Source organism: Protopterus annectens, chromosome 7.part0 (assembly GCF_019279795.1).
Source record: "Protopterus annectens isolate FY-2018-M chromosome 7.part0, PAN1.0, whole genome shotgun sequence".
In the NCBI taxonomy this organism is placed as follows: domain Eukaryota; kingdom Metazoa; phylum Chordata; order Ceratodontiformes; family Protopteridae; genus Protopterus; species Protopterus annectens.
Window position 1 is genome coordinate 1,138,175,585 of NC_056739.1, and position 15,979 is coordinate 1,138,191,563.

A 15,979-nucleotide genomic window follows, 5' to 3' on the forward strand; every position below is an offset into this window, starting at 1 on the left:
ACTATAAGTTGTCCTGCATTGTAAAAGTCAGAATTGTGCCATGGCACTTGTGTAAAGTACTAAGCTCTGTAGTCTGTGTACTTAGATAGGTAGAATGTTCTGTTCTCACTGCAGTCAACTGGTGTGTGTGTGTTTGTGTGTGTGTGTGTGTGTGTGTGTGTGTGTGTGTGTGTGTGTGTGTGTGTGTGTGTGTGTGTGTGTGTGTGTTTGTGTGTGCACCCATGTGTATGTTTGTGCACTTGCTTGACATTAGACAGAGCCTTTTACACCAGCATGTGAGACACTGCTATTACCATTTTCTCCACAAAAAAGCACTGCTGATGTCATCAGCTATATCTGATTTATGGATGTGCACTATTCCCACAAGGGTAGGGTCAGAGACTGGCCTGGAGGCCAGGCAGATGCCACCTCATCCTTTATGATACAGATTACAGTAACAGGGCTTTCAGTCTAGTCATATATTTCATGTTATGGTTTTTAGACCATGTATTTTCTTGGTGAGAAACCCCTGTGGTCTCTCCATCTGCTGCAGGTGTCTGGTAAGGTACATGTAAAAGGGAGGATAATACTCTACTAGTCTTCTGATGAGGTTCGAGTACAGTGCTGTTACATAATCCTCAGATTTGAATATGATGGCATGATTTATGATGTGCACAATGTAGCTTTTCCATACCATTATGGTCACTTGGTAGTTGAAGTTCAGATTGCTATCTTTTGTGCGTTCCCAGGTTTTTACCACTGGGTTTCAGCACAGGAAGAGTGTTGTCAATGTTGTAATTAGCAAGGAATTCCACTTTGCAGAAAGCCAAAATAAAATCACATTTGTAGATGGTGTGTCTTCTGCACCAATCATTTGTTTGTGTTAGCCTCTCTTGTAGTATGTTATCATGATTGGTGGACTCAATGACTGCACCCAATATGCAAGAATCAGCAAACTTGGTAAGCCAAAGGCCATATACTTTAGCCCAAACTGTTGAGAAATAGATTGTAAACAGTAAAGGACCAAGCACAGATCCCTGGGGTACACCAGTGGTGACAGCTCTACTGGTAGAGGTTGATGCACCAACTTTCACAGTATGTGTTCTGTCATTGTGCCAGCTGGGTACCCATATAGTGATGGAAGGGTTAATCCCCAGCTGGGGGAGTTTCTCAGTGATACCTGAGTGGGGCATTATGTCAAAACCCTAGGCCAGATCAAGATTGAATTTAATTATCAATTTTATATCATATTTAAAAAGTGTTTAGATACCAGTTACTATTATATTAATTGAGTTTTAAGTACACAGGACTAGTAAATAGTCAGTCTTAAATTTATGATGTATTTTTCTGCTTCAGTAGTATCTTTAAGAGCTGTGCTCCTAAGGACTTCCATTTTTATCATTCATCATTTTCTATTTGTTTTGAGTAGTTAATATATTTATTTATTTGATCTATTTTGAATAATGAAGAAACCACCTGAGCTTTTCTAAATGTAAGAAATGGAGGTGGGTGTTGTCTGTTTGAACCAATCAGGACTCAACTTAAGGGTATTTAAATCTGTGCTTTCTGATGTGAGAAGTATCTGAAAAATGTCACTGTTAGGTGGACAAAAGTACTTATATTTGTATTTTTAGAGGGTTATTTGCTTAGTAAAACAGTTTTATTTTCATATTGGTGGCAATGTACTTCAGCACCATAGCATGTTCCTGGTTCACTAGTGTTGTTTTTGTGCACCATCCAGTTTGTTTAATTACAAAACTCCTTTAATACAAAGAACGTAAACTGCCAAAAATCATGATAAGGGCACAGCTTTCATGAAAATGGTTGTTAGTGCAGGTGTTTTATTCTCTGTCTGGCTTAACTATTCAAGTAATAGATCTTGAATGCATTGTAGCCAAAACATAATATCATAAATTATTTAAAAATATGCATTTTGTGTGGAGAGCATGAAAACTGGAAATAATACAAAAATTGCATATGCAATTTTCTAGTGGTCCTGCCCATAACTGTCCCTCACATAAACTCTCAAGCACTCTGCAGTGTAGGTTGACTTGAGTTAACACTCTGTAACCACATGGTAAATGTCAGCAATCTACAGAGGGCTGCACTTTCCCAGCATCAGTGACAGGATGTAATATATTATGTTCCACAGGGTATTCCTTTACAACAAATCTATACATCTTTGAAAATGCTGTATCATTTTTTGTTTTATTTTGTATAACATCAATCACTATGGGTAACAGTGGATCTTTATAAATCTACTGAATTGCCATGGCTGTTTGTAGCTCAGGCTTTTCATAAGGCAGAAGTGACAGTCCATAATATTTGTTCTCTTGCATTCATTATCATAGTTGTGCATACCATTGGGTGAAGGACAGGAGCTATGATTCCACAATTCCACAATTTGCATTATGATGATGTGAGGTACTGCCAGCTATACCAGGAGAAGTAGGGCAGTGGATGTGTAACATATGCCAGCATAACTAGCTTAGATTTTGTAAAGAATTATGTCATTTGTATATCAAACTGATTTGTACAGATGCTTGTGTTGAAAAATGTATATACTATAACAGAGGATACTGGAAAAGAAGATGTTAAGCTCAGCCCCAGCTAACTTTTAGAAAAATATCCTGAAATTAAATGACTTAATTTAGGCCAAAAAGTCTGTACTAGGAAGCCTTCTGTATTATCCTTGGCAGTCAACTAATTGCTACCCTGGAAGGGTGGAAGTGTTGAAATGGTTTTATAGCTTCCAAATGCTATAACACATTCCAGCAAAGCTCTGTCTGTGTGCATGGTAACATATATGTGCAAGATTCTAGTTTAGTTTCTAGTAAAGGGTGGTAATATGGGAACCAAAAGTCAGATGAACAGATGTATGTGATATCATTCTGTAATCCATCCTCAAATGATGTTTGAATACTAGACAAGGTGAAGTCTCAGAGTAGATTGTTTTTTAAACCTGACAAGAAGACCACTCACCTACTTCAGCTTGCCTTGCTTTAGTAAATAACCAGAGAATAGTAATTCTTTAGATCAGTCTGAAAATATAGTGAGATTAGTTAAGTATTGTTTTTTTCTGTGTCTGTGTGAATCTATCCATCTGTGTTATTTTTACTATTTCCTGTGACTGAAACTCTGGTGTTTGTTGTAAATAAATATTAAGTATTTTCATGTTCTTTTATTATTTATTATTAAATATATTTAAACTTTTCATTGTGGCTGGTCTTTTAGAGAATATTTTAACCTTTGAGAGTACTTATATTTATTTGGTGACACTGTGGCATGTGGCTGCTCCTGAAAGCCTTGCTGTTTGGTCATCATTGCCATTTGTATTAGTATTAATTTCACTGAGTATAATTGGGTACCATTGTAACAGCCTTAGACTAGCTGGCTTTGGAGTATCCTGATGGCAGTATTTACCTTTTAGTCTGGGCAGAGGGGCATACCTAGTAAATCTGTGCCAGCCTTTCCCAGGTGTGTGTGTGTGTGTGTGTGTGTGTGTGTGTGTGTGTGTGTGTGTGTGTGTGTGTAAATCATATCTCAAAGTGTATGTGTTTGTGTGTGTGTGTGTGTGTGTGTGTGTGTGTGTGTGTGTGTGTGTGTGTGTGTGTGTGTGTCTCATCTACTTGGAACAGGGGCACAGTGCACTACTTTCACAGAGAGGATGGTGGAGGACTAGGCCTGGGACACTTGGCTGAGGACTCAACTGTATAGCTGTGCCAGTGGGAAGTCTTATTGGGGTCCTGGAGAGAGAGGGAGAGGGAAACCCAGACTCCAGACTGAGCGTGTGTTCACTGTGTGCTCCTATGGGAAATTGTGCTTGGTGCAGAGAGCTGCACCTGGAAATACTGTGTGTGTCTATTTTTGTCCTAAGTGAACGTCCCTCACTGGCGAGGATTCAGGCTCCTTGATTACTGGCCCATAGCAGGGGTGTAACATACATAATTAAAAATTAAATAATAAGCTAGAGACAGAGGATGTAGCATCTCAGTCTGCACCTCTGACCACTGAATTATATGCAAGGGGCAAATTACCTTAAAAGTTTATGAAAATATGCACTGCTGTCTCAGATTATTAGTAGTACCTGCCACACCCAAATAAGTCTTTTACTGAACAGTCTGTGTGGCTTCACAACATTTCAGTGACCTTGCTTGCAGCTCATTGCAATCTTCTCAAGAGTAACTTATTTTTGGCAAAAACTATTTTATATGCACATTACAATGTTTCTCAAGAGAGACTAACAATACCTTTCTAGAACCAGTACTCCTTTCCTGTCTTTCTGTTAACACTGCCACTCTAGCATGCCAGGTACACAATTACTGTCTGCTCTTAAAATACGTGAGTCATAAAATGATCACTCGATAGCTATTGCATAATTTGAAATATGGATGCCAAAGTTAATAATTCACCAATACTGTGCCAGTACCTTTATGCACAAATAAATAAACTACCAACCAAAAGCTTTTGTGACTGAAAAATAAAATACTTCACCTAACAAATGTTAGGCAAAAGAGTTAATATGTAACAAATTAATATACCAAGAACTATATGCTGGCACAGAGAGTAATAAAAATAAAACATTACAAATGACATCAGAAAAACACTAACAGCAGCTAAATGATCCTACTGCTATGACTAAATGGAGATTACTGTAGTCTAACTATCACTGATTTTCTATAATCATTCATTACTTAAAAGTGCCACCTGGGAAATACAAAATTCTGAGCTCATTGGCTGTGGAAAAGCATTGTGTATTTTCTTATAATTGGTATCCACAAAAAATGTCATTTAGTGCTTCTGGGCTTATTTATAGGGTATCAAGTCCATAGTATAAAAGAAAAGAAAAGCACAATAACCCTAGTTCAGCATTTCTTGTTGGTTGAAAATTAAAATTTAACCAGAATTTTTTCATTTTTTCATTTCAAATCAAAGCTGTTTGTAATATAAAGAGTTCTATTCCAAATATTACAGGGAGCAGTGTGTGTGTGTGTGTGTGTGTGTGTGTGTGTGTGTGTGTGTGTGTGTGTGTGTGGTAGGGGGGCAGTTCTATTTTAATTTACACAGTTAGTTACATCTCTTTACAGAAAGAAAAATTATATATTTCACACATCGTTTCTCACATTTTCATTTTTATTTTGAAAATAATATTTAAAGGCTTTATATAATTCCTACACAGATATGCTCCTCTGTTTCCCTACCCACTTAGAGTGCAAATGCCCCTCACCAGTTCTGGTCTCTACTGTGATCGTGATGTTACCTATGACTTGGCATGCTTTCTCATCTTCCCCAAGAGACATGAATAGGCAAATGCATCCTAATTCCTTTCTCACCCTTGTCAGCTACACCAGATGTGATTGAACACAAAAGCTGTGTGTACTTCCAGTAGTGTTTACCTGATGAGGTTCATGTATTTTATGAACAAAAGCTCCCATCTCTCATAGTTTTAAACAAGGTTTTATTTCAAAAAGGTTCTGGATTAAAGATCTTCTGGATTTTATCTGCAGCAGTTTGTTTCCTTGGGCCTTCCATTTGTGATACTACATTTAGTCTAGAACAATCAGTCTACAGGGTTTTTCCATACTTGATGGGAAAATCACTTGAACCCATAGATATTTATTACTACAACCAGAGTTCAGGAATTTTCATCACCACATCCAGTTATAGCTACACTAATGAAATCTAAAGATGAAAATTCTCTTTTAAAGCTAGCCACCCAGAAAAAAGGAAACGTATTTGAAACAGCATCTACTTCCTTATTTGTATACCTTCCTCATGAAACTGCTGAAATGCCCACACAACTTTCTGGACTAAGATATTCTCTCTGGCTTAAAATGATCAAGTCTTTATTTTTGTATCCAGAAAGGCTTAAGGATATCTAGAAAAAATATGACTCTAATAACCTCCTTAGGAGAAGAAGCCAAAGTGGAATGTAAAACTATAGGAATTTTCCCCTGAATTTTGATTAGCAGCTTCTGCATATTTTTGACTTTCATTCCAGTCATTTATGACTACATATGGGGATATTCAGAGAAAGTATTGCCATAGTTTTACCAGTTCATGGCTAGTGAGCTCTAGTAGTGCAGCTGTGATAGCAAGTGATTCAGAGACATGAAAGAATTGCATTTAGTACAAATTTTCATGATTCTGAATAACACAGTTCAGCTGAAATGCATGTGTTTCACCTAAAGTCCAACACAACACTATTGCAAAGGCACCTACAGACGCACACACACGCACACACGCACACACACACGCACACACACACACATACACACACACACACACACACACACACACACACACACACACACACACACACACACACACACACACACACACACACCCAAAACACATACATATTCACACACCAGAACTGGGTCTTTTTCATTCATACACATACATGAATAATGCTGCCATCCTAACAGATCAGTTGCTACAATAGACAGCAACAGATGTACACTGTAAATCTACCACGCTCAGTTTTCACTGTATTGCATGCAATAAAATGGCAGAAATTGTCTTTGAGACACTCTGTCATGCTACCTAATGCTACTTCAGTCATGGTGTCCCCACACTGCCACATTAGAATGTGACAATATCCAACAAGACTGCTAAAACACTATATCAGTTTTGAATTTTTCACTCAAAGTGCACTAACCAGACCTTGCAGAAACAGGATTGTATAGTATGCTATTTGTTCTTGATGTTTGTAACAATTTAGAATGGGATCCATAAAGATTAATTTCAAGGAATAAATCAATAAGCCAGTCCCTTGTGTCAGCTTAGGAGCATGCATTTTTTGTTTGCTATATGTCATAGTGGCCCTGCGAAATGCATTATAATAAGCATAATGATGCATTTTTTAATTCCGAGTTGCTTTGTTATTCTAGAGTATTTCAGTGCTTCAGTTCTGAAATTAATTCAAGTAAATGTTCCATAAGGGATCTTATGCCACACTATACCAAGTTTTTTAGTTATTTTTTATACAAGAAAAACTTCAAAAGTATAGCATGCCATTAAGACTTAACTCGTCCCTGTAATAGGGAAAATTTGATTCTTCAAGACTTCTGGCATAGTTTGCAGGCAGTAGGGGGTTTCATTTGGTTAACTGCCTGATGCAATGACATTTCTCATTTCCCTCCTACTGTATGGAATTTCTGTCACTCAAGCCACTGTTTCATTCTTGCTACACAAAATATTCCTGCCTTGTGATCAATGCCAATTTTTTTTCTTTCTACATATGATAAATGGCCCCCACCCCCAACATTATGTTATGTTTGAACTGGTTCAATGATTTTAGTATTAATGTTCTTATTGCTGTTATTTAGTTGTATTTTTTTATTGTAAATAACTGTATTTGGCATTAGTAATTCATATAAGGCCGTTTGTATTTTTAATGATGCATATGCAGAGTGTTACATATTTATGCAGGTAATACATATATCTGAGTTGAAATCTTCGTTGCCTGTGTTTACTGTAAGACTATATTTTATCAAATGAGGTAAAGCTTTATCTTTTTTGTTTGTATAACTAGTTAATTAATGCTCAGCATCCCCACCCATAGTCATAATACGGAGATTTTAATGAAACAATTGTTATGAAATATAGGTTCAAATTTCAATGTGTTCCTCTGGAAAAGTAGTCCTTCTTAAATGTTGTACAACATTCGCTATGTAAGCTTGCTTATATACAGTAATATAATTGATTAAAACACAGGGGTTTGCAGCAGAAATCTTCAAGATAACCAGGATAGTACAGAGGGAGGATTTCCAGCTAAATACCACTTACATTTCTGTAATTTCTGATGTGTTTATGTGTATGTCAGGAGACTATGCTGATTGGGAAAAACAACATTTGTTTTATCTTTATTTTGGTAATTTTTCATTTACTAATGTGATGCAATAGTTAGTGTTGCCACTTCATAGTGCTGGCTTGGGTATCTACTCTGTGTTGCCTGAATGCTTTCTCATTCTGGTTTTTGCAATGACTTCCTCTATCCTTCCATATCTCAAAGACATAGCAATAGTTAAATTTGCAAGCCGTTATTTACCTGTAGGTGTGTATGTGGTGTAAGTGTGTGTGTGTGTTTGTGTGTCCTGCTGGGACTGGCTTCCTAGCCACAATTTTTATTTGTCTTATGACAACTGAGTAACTGAGTGCTGTGGTAGGCTACAGCTCCTCAGTGACCCTGAATAGAGTAATGCGGGCACTGTAAAATGAAAGAATGGCATTATGACTTGGTTGAATGTTTTCCACAGTTTGTATGAAAAAGCATTTTTGCTGTTAAGGTGTACAGTGGAGGCAGTAGGGAATATACAGCAAGCATTGAATTATTTGCCATGTGATGAGTATTAAAAATATGATAAGTATGTAGAAACTTTGTAATTTTTATGAATAAATGTTGGAACATGTCTCCATCCCTAACTAATGTAACTAGGAAAACTTTGCTGTGGATTTACTAGGACCTAGTTTGCTAATTCATGATTTGCCCAGCTCTTTTATAGTAAAGTGCTGTTTATTTGCTGGTTTCTTTATTTCATTTTGTTAACTAGATTAATCCCACCAGTCCATTTTTTTGTTTTCACTAGAGGGAAGACTCATGGTACTAGGTGAAGTTATTGAATACTTCATCTTCAACAAAAGTCAAAGTGAGACATCCAAAAACTCACAAAATTAATAATAAAATAAGAATTAAACAGATAATATAGATGAAAATTGTCTTAAAAACTGTACATGTAACCTAAATTTCTTTTGGGGAAGATTTTCCCCACATTGCCCACGCAAAAACTGTACCCCCACACCCATAAATGTAATAATAAACCCCATGTTGTTATCAGCTGCATTTATCTTTACGAAATACTAATTTCAAGCAAAAACTGCAATGTACACAAGAAAGAAACACGTGTTAGAGCTATTTATGAATCCTTTGCACTTTAAAATTTTAGTTGTACTAAGTGCTATGGCACAAGGTTTTGTATGGTAACCGTGTTTATGGCAATAAATATAATACTTTGTGTTTCATTAAACAACTTAGTTGCGGACAGAAATTATTGCACTATTGCAGATCTGCATTTTTTAACAAATATAGATCACAGATTTATAATGTGTATCAGCTCATATTATTAAAGTACATTTTTTGCTCACTACAGGACACTGACTCAGGAGGACCCAGGTGACAATCAGATCACACTAGAAGAGATCTTTCAGATGGTAAGCAATCAAGCTTTGTTAATTTTAACTGAATGTCATAATATAGTTCAAAAGCTATAAATTAGATATTGCTCAACAGCTGTAAATCAGATATTGTACAAATGATACAAATATTTCTAATAAATGTAAAATAAACTACAGTTGTTAGTATCAGTAATTAACAAGTAAATCCAAAAACGTAGGATATAATAACCGGAAAAGCTGATTCTAGTTCTGGGACAATTTGCACCTAATTTCTTTGCCAGTGTTATGTTGTTCTCATGAAAAAATGTATCTTCTGTAGGTGAGACCATTTCACTGATATTTGTATACAGACTACAAAATGCTAAAATGGCTTGCTTTCTACTCACCAAGTTCAAACTAAATGAGTAACAAACTCACCAAATGCAACTCGATGAAAATTAGCTCCCCACTCATTGTTTTCCACAAAAACATCACTGCTGGTACAATTTCTAAGCATTCGTAGGAATCTATTCTTTTTTGGGGAGAGATTTTTTTTCTTCGTCATGTTTGTGTGACCATGGAGTTACCATATATAAGAATTCTGGGTGTGTTGGAGGGCCGCCCTTTACATGGAAAGGGGATTGCCTGTTTTTTCTCATCAGGTTGATTTCCTGTTCCATTGCGCTCATTGAGTTGGTTCCTCACTAAGTTGTAAATTGACAAATCGTAGTGGAATTTATTAATGTTCTGTGAAAAAAGCAGCACTGAGAGCTGAGAAAGCATACATTATATGGCCAAAATTTCACTTGACATTGTTTTGATTAACATAGTACTATACCCATTTGGTCAGATGTATTAAAGGCAGGGTGACTCTAACAAATGATTGCATACCTGACAGTCATTATACATGGACTGACTTCAGTCAGCAAGTGACTGTAGATGTAAGTAAAAAGGGCTGCCACAAGATTAAGCAAAACTATGGGAGGGAGGTATATGTGTGTGGGTGATGTGCGTGCGTGCATGTGTGTGATGTGCATGTGTGTGTGTGTGTGTGTGTGTGTGTGTGTGTGTGTGAGAGACTGTAAATGCTGTGGGTTAAAGGCCGTTATATGTGCTGCTGCACAGGTTCAGAGGTTTATAGCTAAGTACTAGGCTAGCTGTCTTTATGTCCTATTTTAAGCCTAGCCAATTTCCCTCGCAGGTAAGAATCAAACCCTGTACATTGTGTCTGTGAGGTAAATACCTTAACAATTATGCCAACCTCTCCCCATAAAAGTATCTTTTAGATAGATTTGAAACCTTAATCAGCTATGTTCTTAATCTAAACTTGCTGCATTTACACCTTGTACCACAGAGATAGGTATGAATAACAAATATATGGTATATGGATGATGACAATTAGCATATGTATCAGTATTTCTATATAAATATTATTAGCAGCCCAGTAATGTAAACAGTGGCACTAGGTGATTTGTTCTCATTGATTAGTGTTGATATGATAAACCACCCCCATGTGTATATGGCAAAAAGAATGGTTGATAAGGACAGCTATGATGGCTACACTATCTACCTCGTAAATGCACTTATATTGTACTTAGTACACAGATAATGCAGTAAACTCAGTCTGAAAAGAAATAGTTTAACTTTAAGCTGAGGGGACTATATTAAACTTCCACAAGAATGCATAATGAAGCACACTTTGTTATGAATGGCTAAGAAGAATGGTCTGAATGATTCACTCGTCCTGCCCCCCCCTCTATTATATTAAACTTCTTCAGTACCTAGGTGCACCCATCTATTTATTTTGTATGTCTGTCTAATATTATTTGTTGTATATTTTTGTAATTTCTCACTGTCAGACTAAAATTACAGGCCCTTTCTTATATTTCTAATAACATTTAGCCATTCTACTTTCTCATGTTCTCTCCATTAATACTACTTGATTGGCTTATTTTTTGCATTTTCCATCTGTATCTTCATCTTGTGTATCTTGCCAATAGATCCAAATTAATCTGTCACATTTTCACTGTTCACTACTTCACTGTGTACCTCTCTTTCAGCTACATGCTAGGTATACATAACCTAACCTTAATTTTTGTCACATTTTCTAGATTTATGTTATGCTTTAAGGTTGGTTTCATACTTCTCCACAAAAAAAAAAAATAGCTGGTCAAGCAATCAAAAGCACAGAAAATAACTTTATTTAGTAACGTTTAGCAAACTATTTGTTAGATTTACAAAATCAACTAGGATTTTTTCATCCTAGTCAAATGTTGGACTTCATAAGAAGTAAAACAGTGTTTTCAAGTCAAACATTAAATAACATAGCCAAAATATTCCGGTTATTTAAAGAAACAGTAACCTAAAAACTACACACAAAATTGCTGGCATACATATATTATAAAAAAATCTATCAATAAGTTACTAAAAAATTCTCATTAAAAATTAGTTCTCATTAAAATTATTAATAAATAATCACTTGATACACAACAAAAAAAATCATATATCACACTATAATTTCACCAACCACAACTTAAGAGCTGGAACAACAGAGGTGAGGTCATTCAAGCCCAGTGGGCTAGTGGCATCCAATCTTAATTGCCACATTAACTCTCGATGTTCTAGTAGCGATTCCCATAATTCACACCTAGGGTCTCTGTTAACCTTGTTCAATATTTCAACATAACATTTCTTCCAATTGTGGCATAAATCAGAATGTCTGAATAAGGCATTATTACTATTCATTGTTATAGTATAATTATGTTTGTATACAATCTTACTAAGGAATCTCTCAATTTTCCAAACTTACCATGGTGGTGCAGCGGTTAACGTTGCCGCCTCACAGCAAGAGGTTCTCTGGTTCGATTCTCGGCTGGGGTGCTTTCTGTGCGGAGTCTGCATGTCCTCCCTGTGGTGCTCTGATTTCCTTCCACTTCCCAAAGACATGCTATAGGTGGATTGGGCACTCTAATTTGGCCCTAGGTGTGAGTGTGTGCGTGTGTGTGCCTTCTGTGGAAGGTTGGGTGCCGGGCTGGCAACTCGACACTGTAAAACTCCACTGCCAATCATGAGCGGATAGGTGCTCTGTTGTGGCGACCCCTAACCGGAAAAAAGCCAAAAGAAGAAGAAGAAGACAATGTTTGAACACATTGCAATGAAAATCACACCACTCAAACCACAATTACCCAATTGTAAAATCAATTTAAAATTAAAATCATTCTTAACAAACTACAGCAGCTGTCAACATATAAGGACACTGATTACAATGTACATATTTAGAACCAAATATGAAAGAAATACGAACAGCATACAACCAATGAAAAAACAGGAAATGAAAATGCCATGGAGATGCATAAAATAGTAAAGACTTACCCGAAAATTACCAGAAAGTTGAACTTAACACAATAGTTTATGGATAGCAAACACAGTGTTGTTATGTCTGAGAAATTTAAAAAAGAAGCACTACCTGGTGGGTGGATGGAGCAGCTTGGTGATGTCAGCTCACTGTTGAAGTGAGAAGCAGTTTGGTGCGATCTACCCATTGCATAACCCACACCCAGGGCGTTACATCCATGTGCACTGAAGCGGAAGTAACCAGAAAAGTACTCCCATGGTGCTAATATGACATTGACCCAGAATGCCTTGTTCTTTTTTGTACATATTTTAAAGACATCGGGGAACCTGCAAATCATAATTTAGCTGTCTTTACTCATGTTGACATTGTGAAGAAATGTTATGGAATAATCAAAAATATTCTCTGTGTTCTAGGCGTAGAGCTGTGCTTATGCCATTGTATACAAGCTTGGTTAGGCCTGTTATGGAAATAAGGTACATAAGAAAAGTTGGTGGTGGAATGCAGAAGTCCAGAAAGTCATGAAAAGAAAGGAGGAGTGCTGGAAAAAGTAGGAGAGAGAAAGGAAAGTCCAGGAAAGGAAGGAGTACTGGTTGGCTAACAAAGAGATCAAGACAGGAGTCTCAATACAAAGAACAAGTCATCACAGGCACTCTACCATGACTGAGTGGAAGGTACACAGAAACTATATCAGGTTGGAAGGCAAAGACAGAAAGATAAAGAAGACAGTCAGATACCCCTGACAAGAAATGCAGCAACAACCTCTTCACCAGTCCACATGACATGAAAGGCAGATGGAAGGAGTACTTTCAGCAGCTTCTGAATGAAGAAAACCATGCAGAAGCTGTACTTCCCCAGACAAGCCTCCAATGAAAGAAGCAGAGGAGCCCACTTTAGAAAAAGCAAGAACAACACTAAGGAAAACTAAGTCATGGAAAGCAGCAGTCTCAGATGAGGTCACAGTAGATAGGGTCAAGATGTTGAGTGAGCGAGGGAAGAAATGGCTCCTGCAGGTACTTATAGCTGTATGGAGAGAAATACATATCTCAGATGACTGGAGAATAAGCATACTAGTGTCTATGTTTAAGAACAAAGGGGATGTTCACAGCTGTGGGAAGTATAGAGGTATCAAACTCATATCACATTGCATAAAAGTTCTGGAGATGGTGATTAATAAAAAAATCTGCAAAGTAGTAGAAAGTAAGATGAGAAATGAGCAGTTTGGATTTAGATCAGATGTTTGCAGAGAGACAGTTACTTGAGAAGAGGCTAGAGATGAAGAAAGAGTACAATTGGGAATTCCTAAACTTGGAAAAAGCATATGACAAGGTTCAAAGAAAACTGATTTGGGCAGTCCTATAGTGGTTCAAAGTACCAGAAACATTGGTAGAAACAGTGCAATCAATGTGCAAGGACCCAATGACTCAAGTACAAACAATATTCAGTCTCACAGAGGGGTTCCGTATGCATCAGAGTTCAGCTCTAAACCCACTACTGTTCACAGTGGTGAAGCACTACATTAGCAAACAGGTCAGAGGGGACAGATCAACAAAGTTGCTGTATGTAGATGATGTGGCATTACAGGCAGACTCTGAGCAAGAACTTCAGCAAAGGATAGGGGAATGGAATGCAAAACTGAAGGCACATGGGATGATAATGAGTACAGATTAAACAGTTGTAATGGCAGCAAATGGGGAAAATGAGAAAAAGCTGAACATTGAGATAGAAGGGAAAACAGTGGAACAAGATAACTGCTTCAAGTATCTGGGAGGGTTGGTAGAGGAGAAGGGAAATCTGAATGAGGAGGTCAAAGGTAGAATCAGAGGGGCTGCAGCCAACTGGCACAGTGTCAGATGTAGTGTATGCCAGAAGAATGCCAAAGAAGCTGAAAAGTAGGATCTAAAAAAGTGGTGCGGCCAGTACTACTGTATGGTATAGAAATTAGGGCAGTAAAGACAGAACAGTTGAGGAAGCTAGAGGTGATGGAGATAAGATGCCTGTGATGGGTGGTAGGATGCACACTGTGGGACAGATGAAAAAATGATGACATCAGACAGAAGCCAAACTAGCTCCAATTGCAGTAAAGGTCAAAGAGAACACATTGTGATGGAATGGTCACATGTGTAGGAAAGCAGAAGATAACCTGGTGAAGAATATTTGGAAGAGACAGGAAGAAGGTAAGAGGAAAAGAGGGTGTCCAGCATATAGTGGATGGAGACAAGACCTGCAAGAGCCAGGCATGAATGTTGAAGGAGGTAGGAGAGTGGCAGTGAATAGGGGAGATGGCAACAAGTGATACAACACCCCACTCTTATGTAGAAAATGGGATAAAATGAGATGATGATGACGATGATGCCTGTTATGGAGTATATTCTGGGTTTAGTAGTGGTGATATGAGCAAACATGAGAGGGTTCAGAATGATTTCACAAAGCAAATTTGACAGTGCAGAAATGTATCTTATCTTGAAAGATTAAGGCTATTTAGACTGCACTCAAGGCATTTTAGACTAATGAGGGGTGACCTAATATTGGCATATAAATATGCCCATAACCCTTTTTTGTGTAATAGTGGATAGTAGCTTGCTTGCTGTGTTATACTTTGGCTGCGACTCACAATTCCTTGATGGGGAAACCTTAACATAGTACTTCTCCCCTTGCTGTAAGCCTTTCTGATTTGTACAGCTGCCCTACCACTGAGGATTTACAGTCATGGGGCCTCCGCACAGTGGATGTTCTCACAGGCAAAGCTGCACGATGATGTGGCTGTCTGGGGAGCAGCTAAAGCCAGTTAGCTTTGTGCTTTCCTATGGAAATATCAGTGGCTCCCAATTTACATGACCAAGCAATTAGTGTATTTGTCTGTGTAAAAGTTCACTATTGGAGAAGAAGTGCCCACCTATAAAACACAGCAGTCATGCATTGGTTCTGTCAGTACTGGTAAGTTCAGAGCGAGGGGTAAAAGTTCACTATTGGAGAAGAAGTGCCCACCTATAAAACACAGCAGTCATGCATTGGTTCTGTCAGTACTGGTAAGTTCAGTGCGAGGGGTAAAAGTTCACTATTGGAGAAGAAGTGCCCACCTATAAAGCACAGCAGTCATGCATTGGTTCTGTCAGTACTGGTAAGTTCAGAGCGAGGGGTAAAAGTTCACTATTGGAGAAGAAGTGCCCACCTATAAAACACAGCAGTTATGCATTTGGTTCTGTCAGTACTGGTAAGTTCAGAGCGAGGGGTAAAAGTTCACTATTGGAGAAGAAGTGCCCACCTATAAAACACAGCAGTCATGCATTGGTTCTGTCAGTACTGGTAAGTTCAGAGCGAGGGGTAAAAATTCACTATTGGAGAAGAAGTGCCCACCTATAAAACACAGCTGTCATGCATTGGTTCTGTCAGTACTGGTAAGTTCAGAGCGAGGGGTAAAAGTTCACTATTGGAGAAGAAGTGCCCACCTATAAAACACAGCAGTCATGCATTGGTTCTGTCAGTACTGGT

At 37.7% G+C, this 15,979-nt stretch overlaps 1 protein-coding gene across 1 annotated transcript in view; it reads left to right on the forward strand.

Annotated features, from left to right (window-relative positions):
* RASGRF1 (Ras protein specific guanine nucleotide releasing factor 1) overlaps nt 1-15,979 on the forward strand; it is an 892,789-nt gene that overhangs the window by 725,813 nt on the left and 150,997 nt on the right. The window contains exon 20 of the mRNA XM_044076380.1: nt 9,132-9,192. Within this exon, the coding sequence (XP_043932315.1) occupies nt 9,132-9,192 (61 nt within the window). The remainder of the gene's footprint in view (nt 1-9,131; nt 9,193-15,979) is intronic.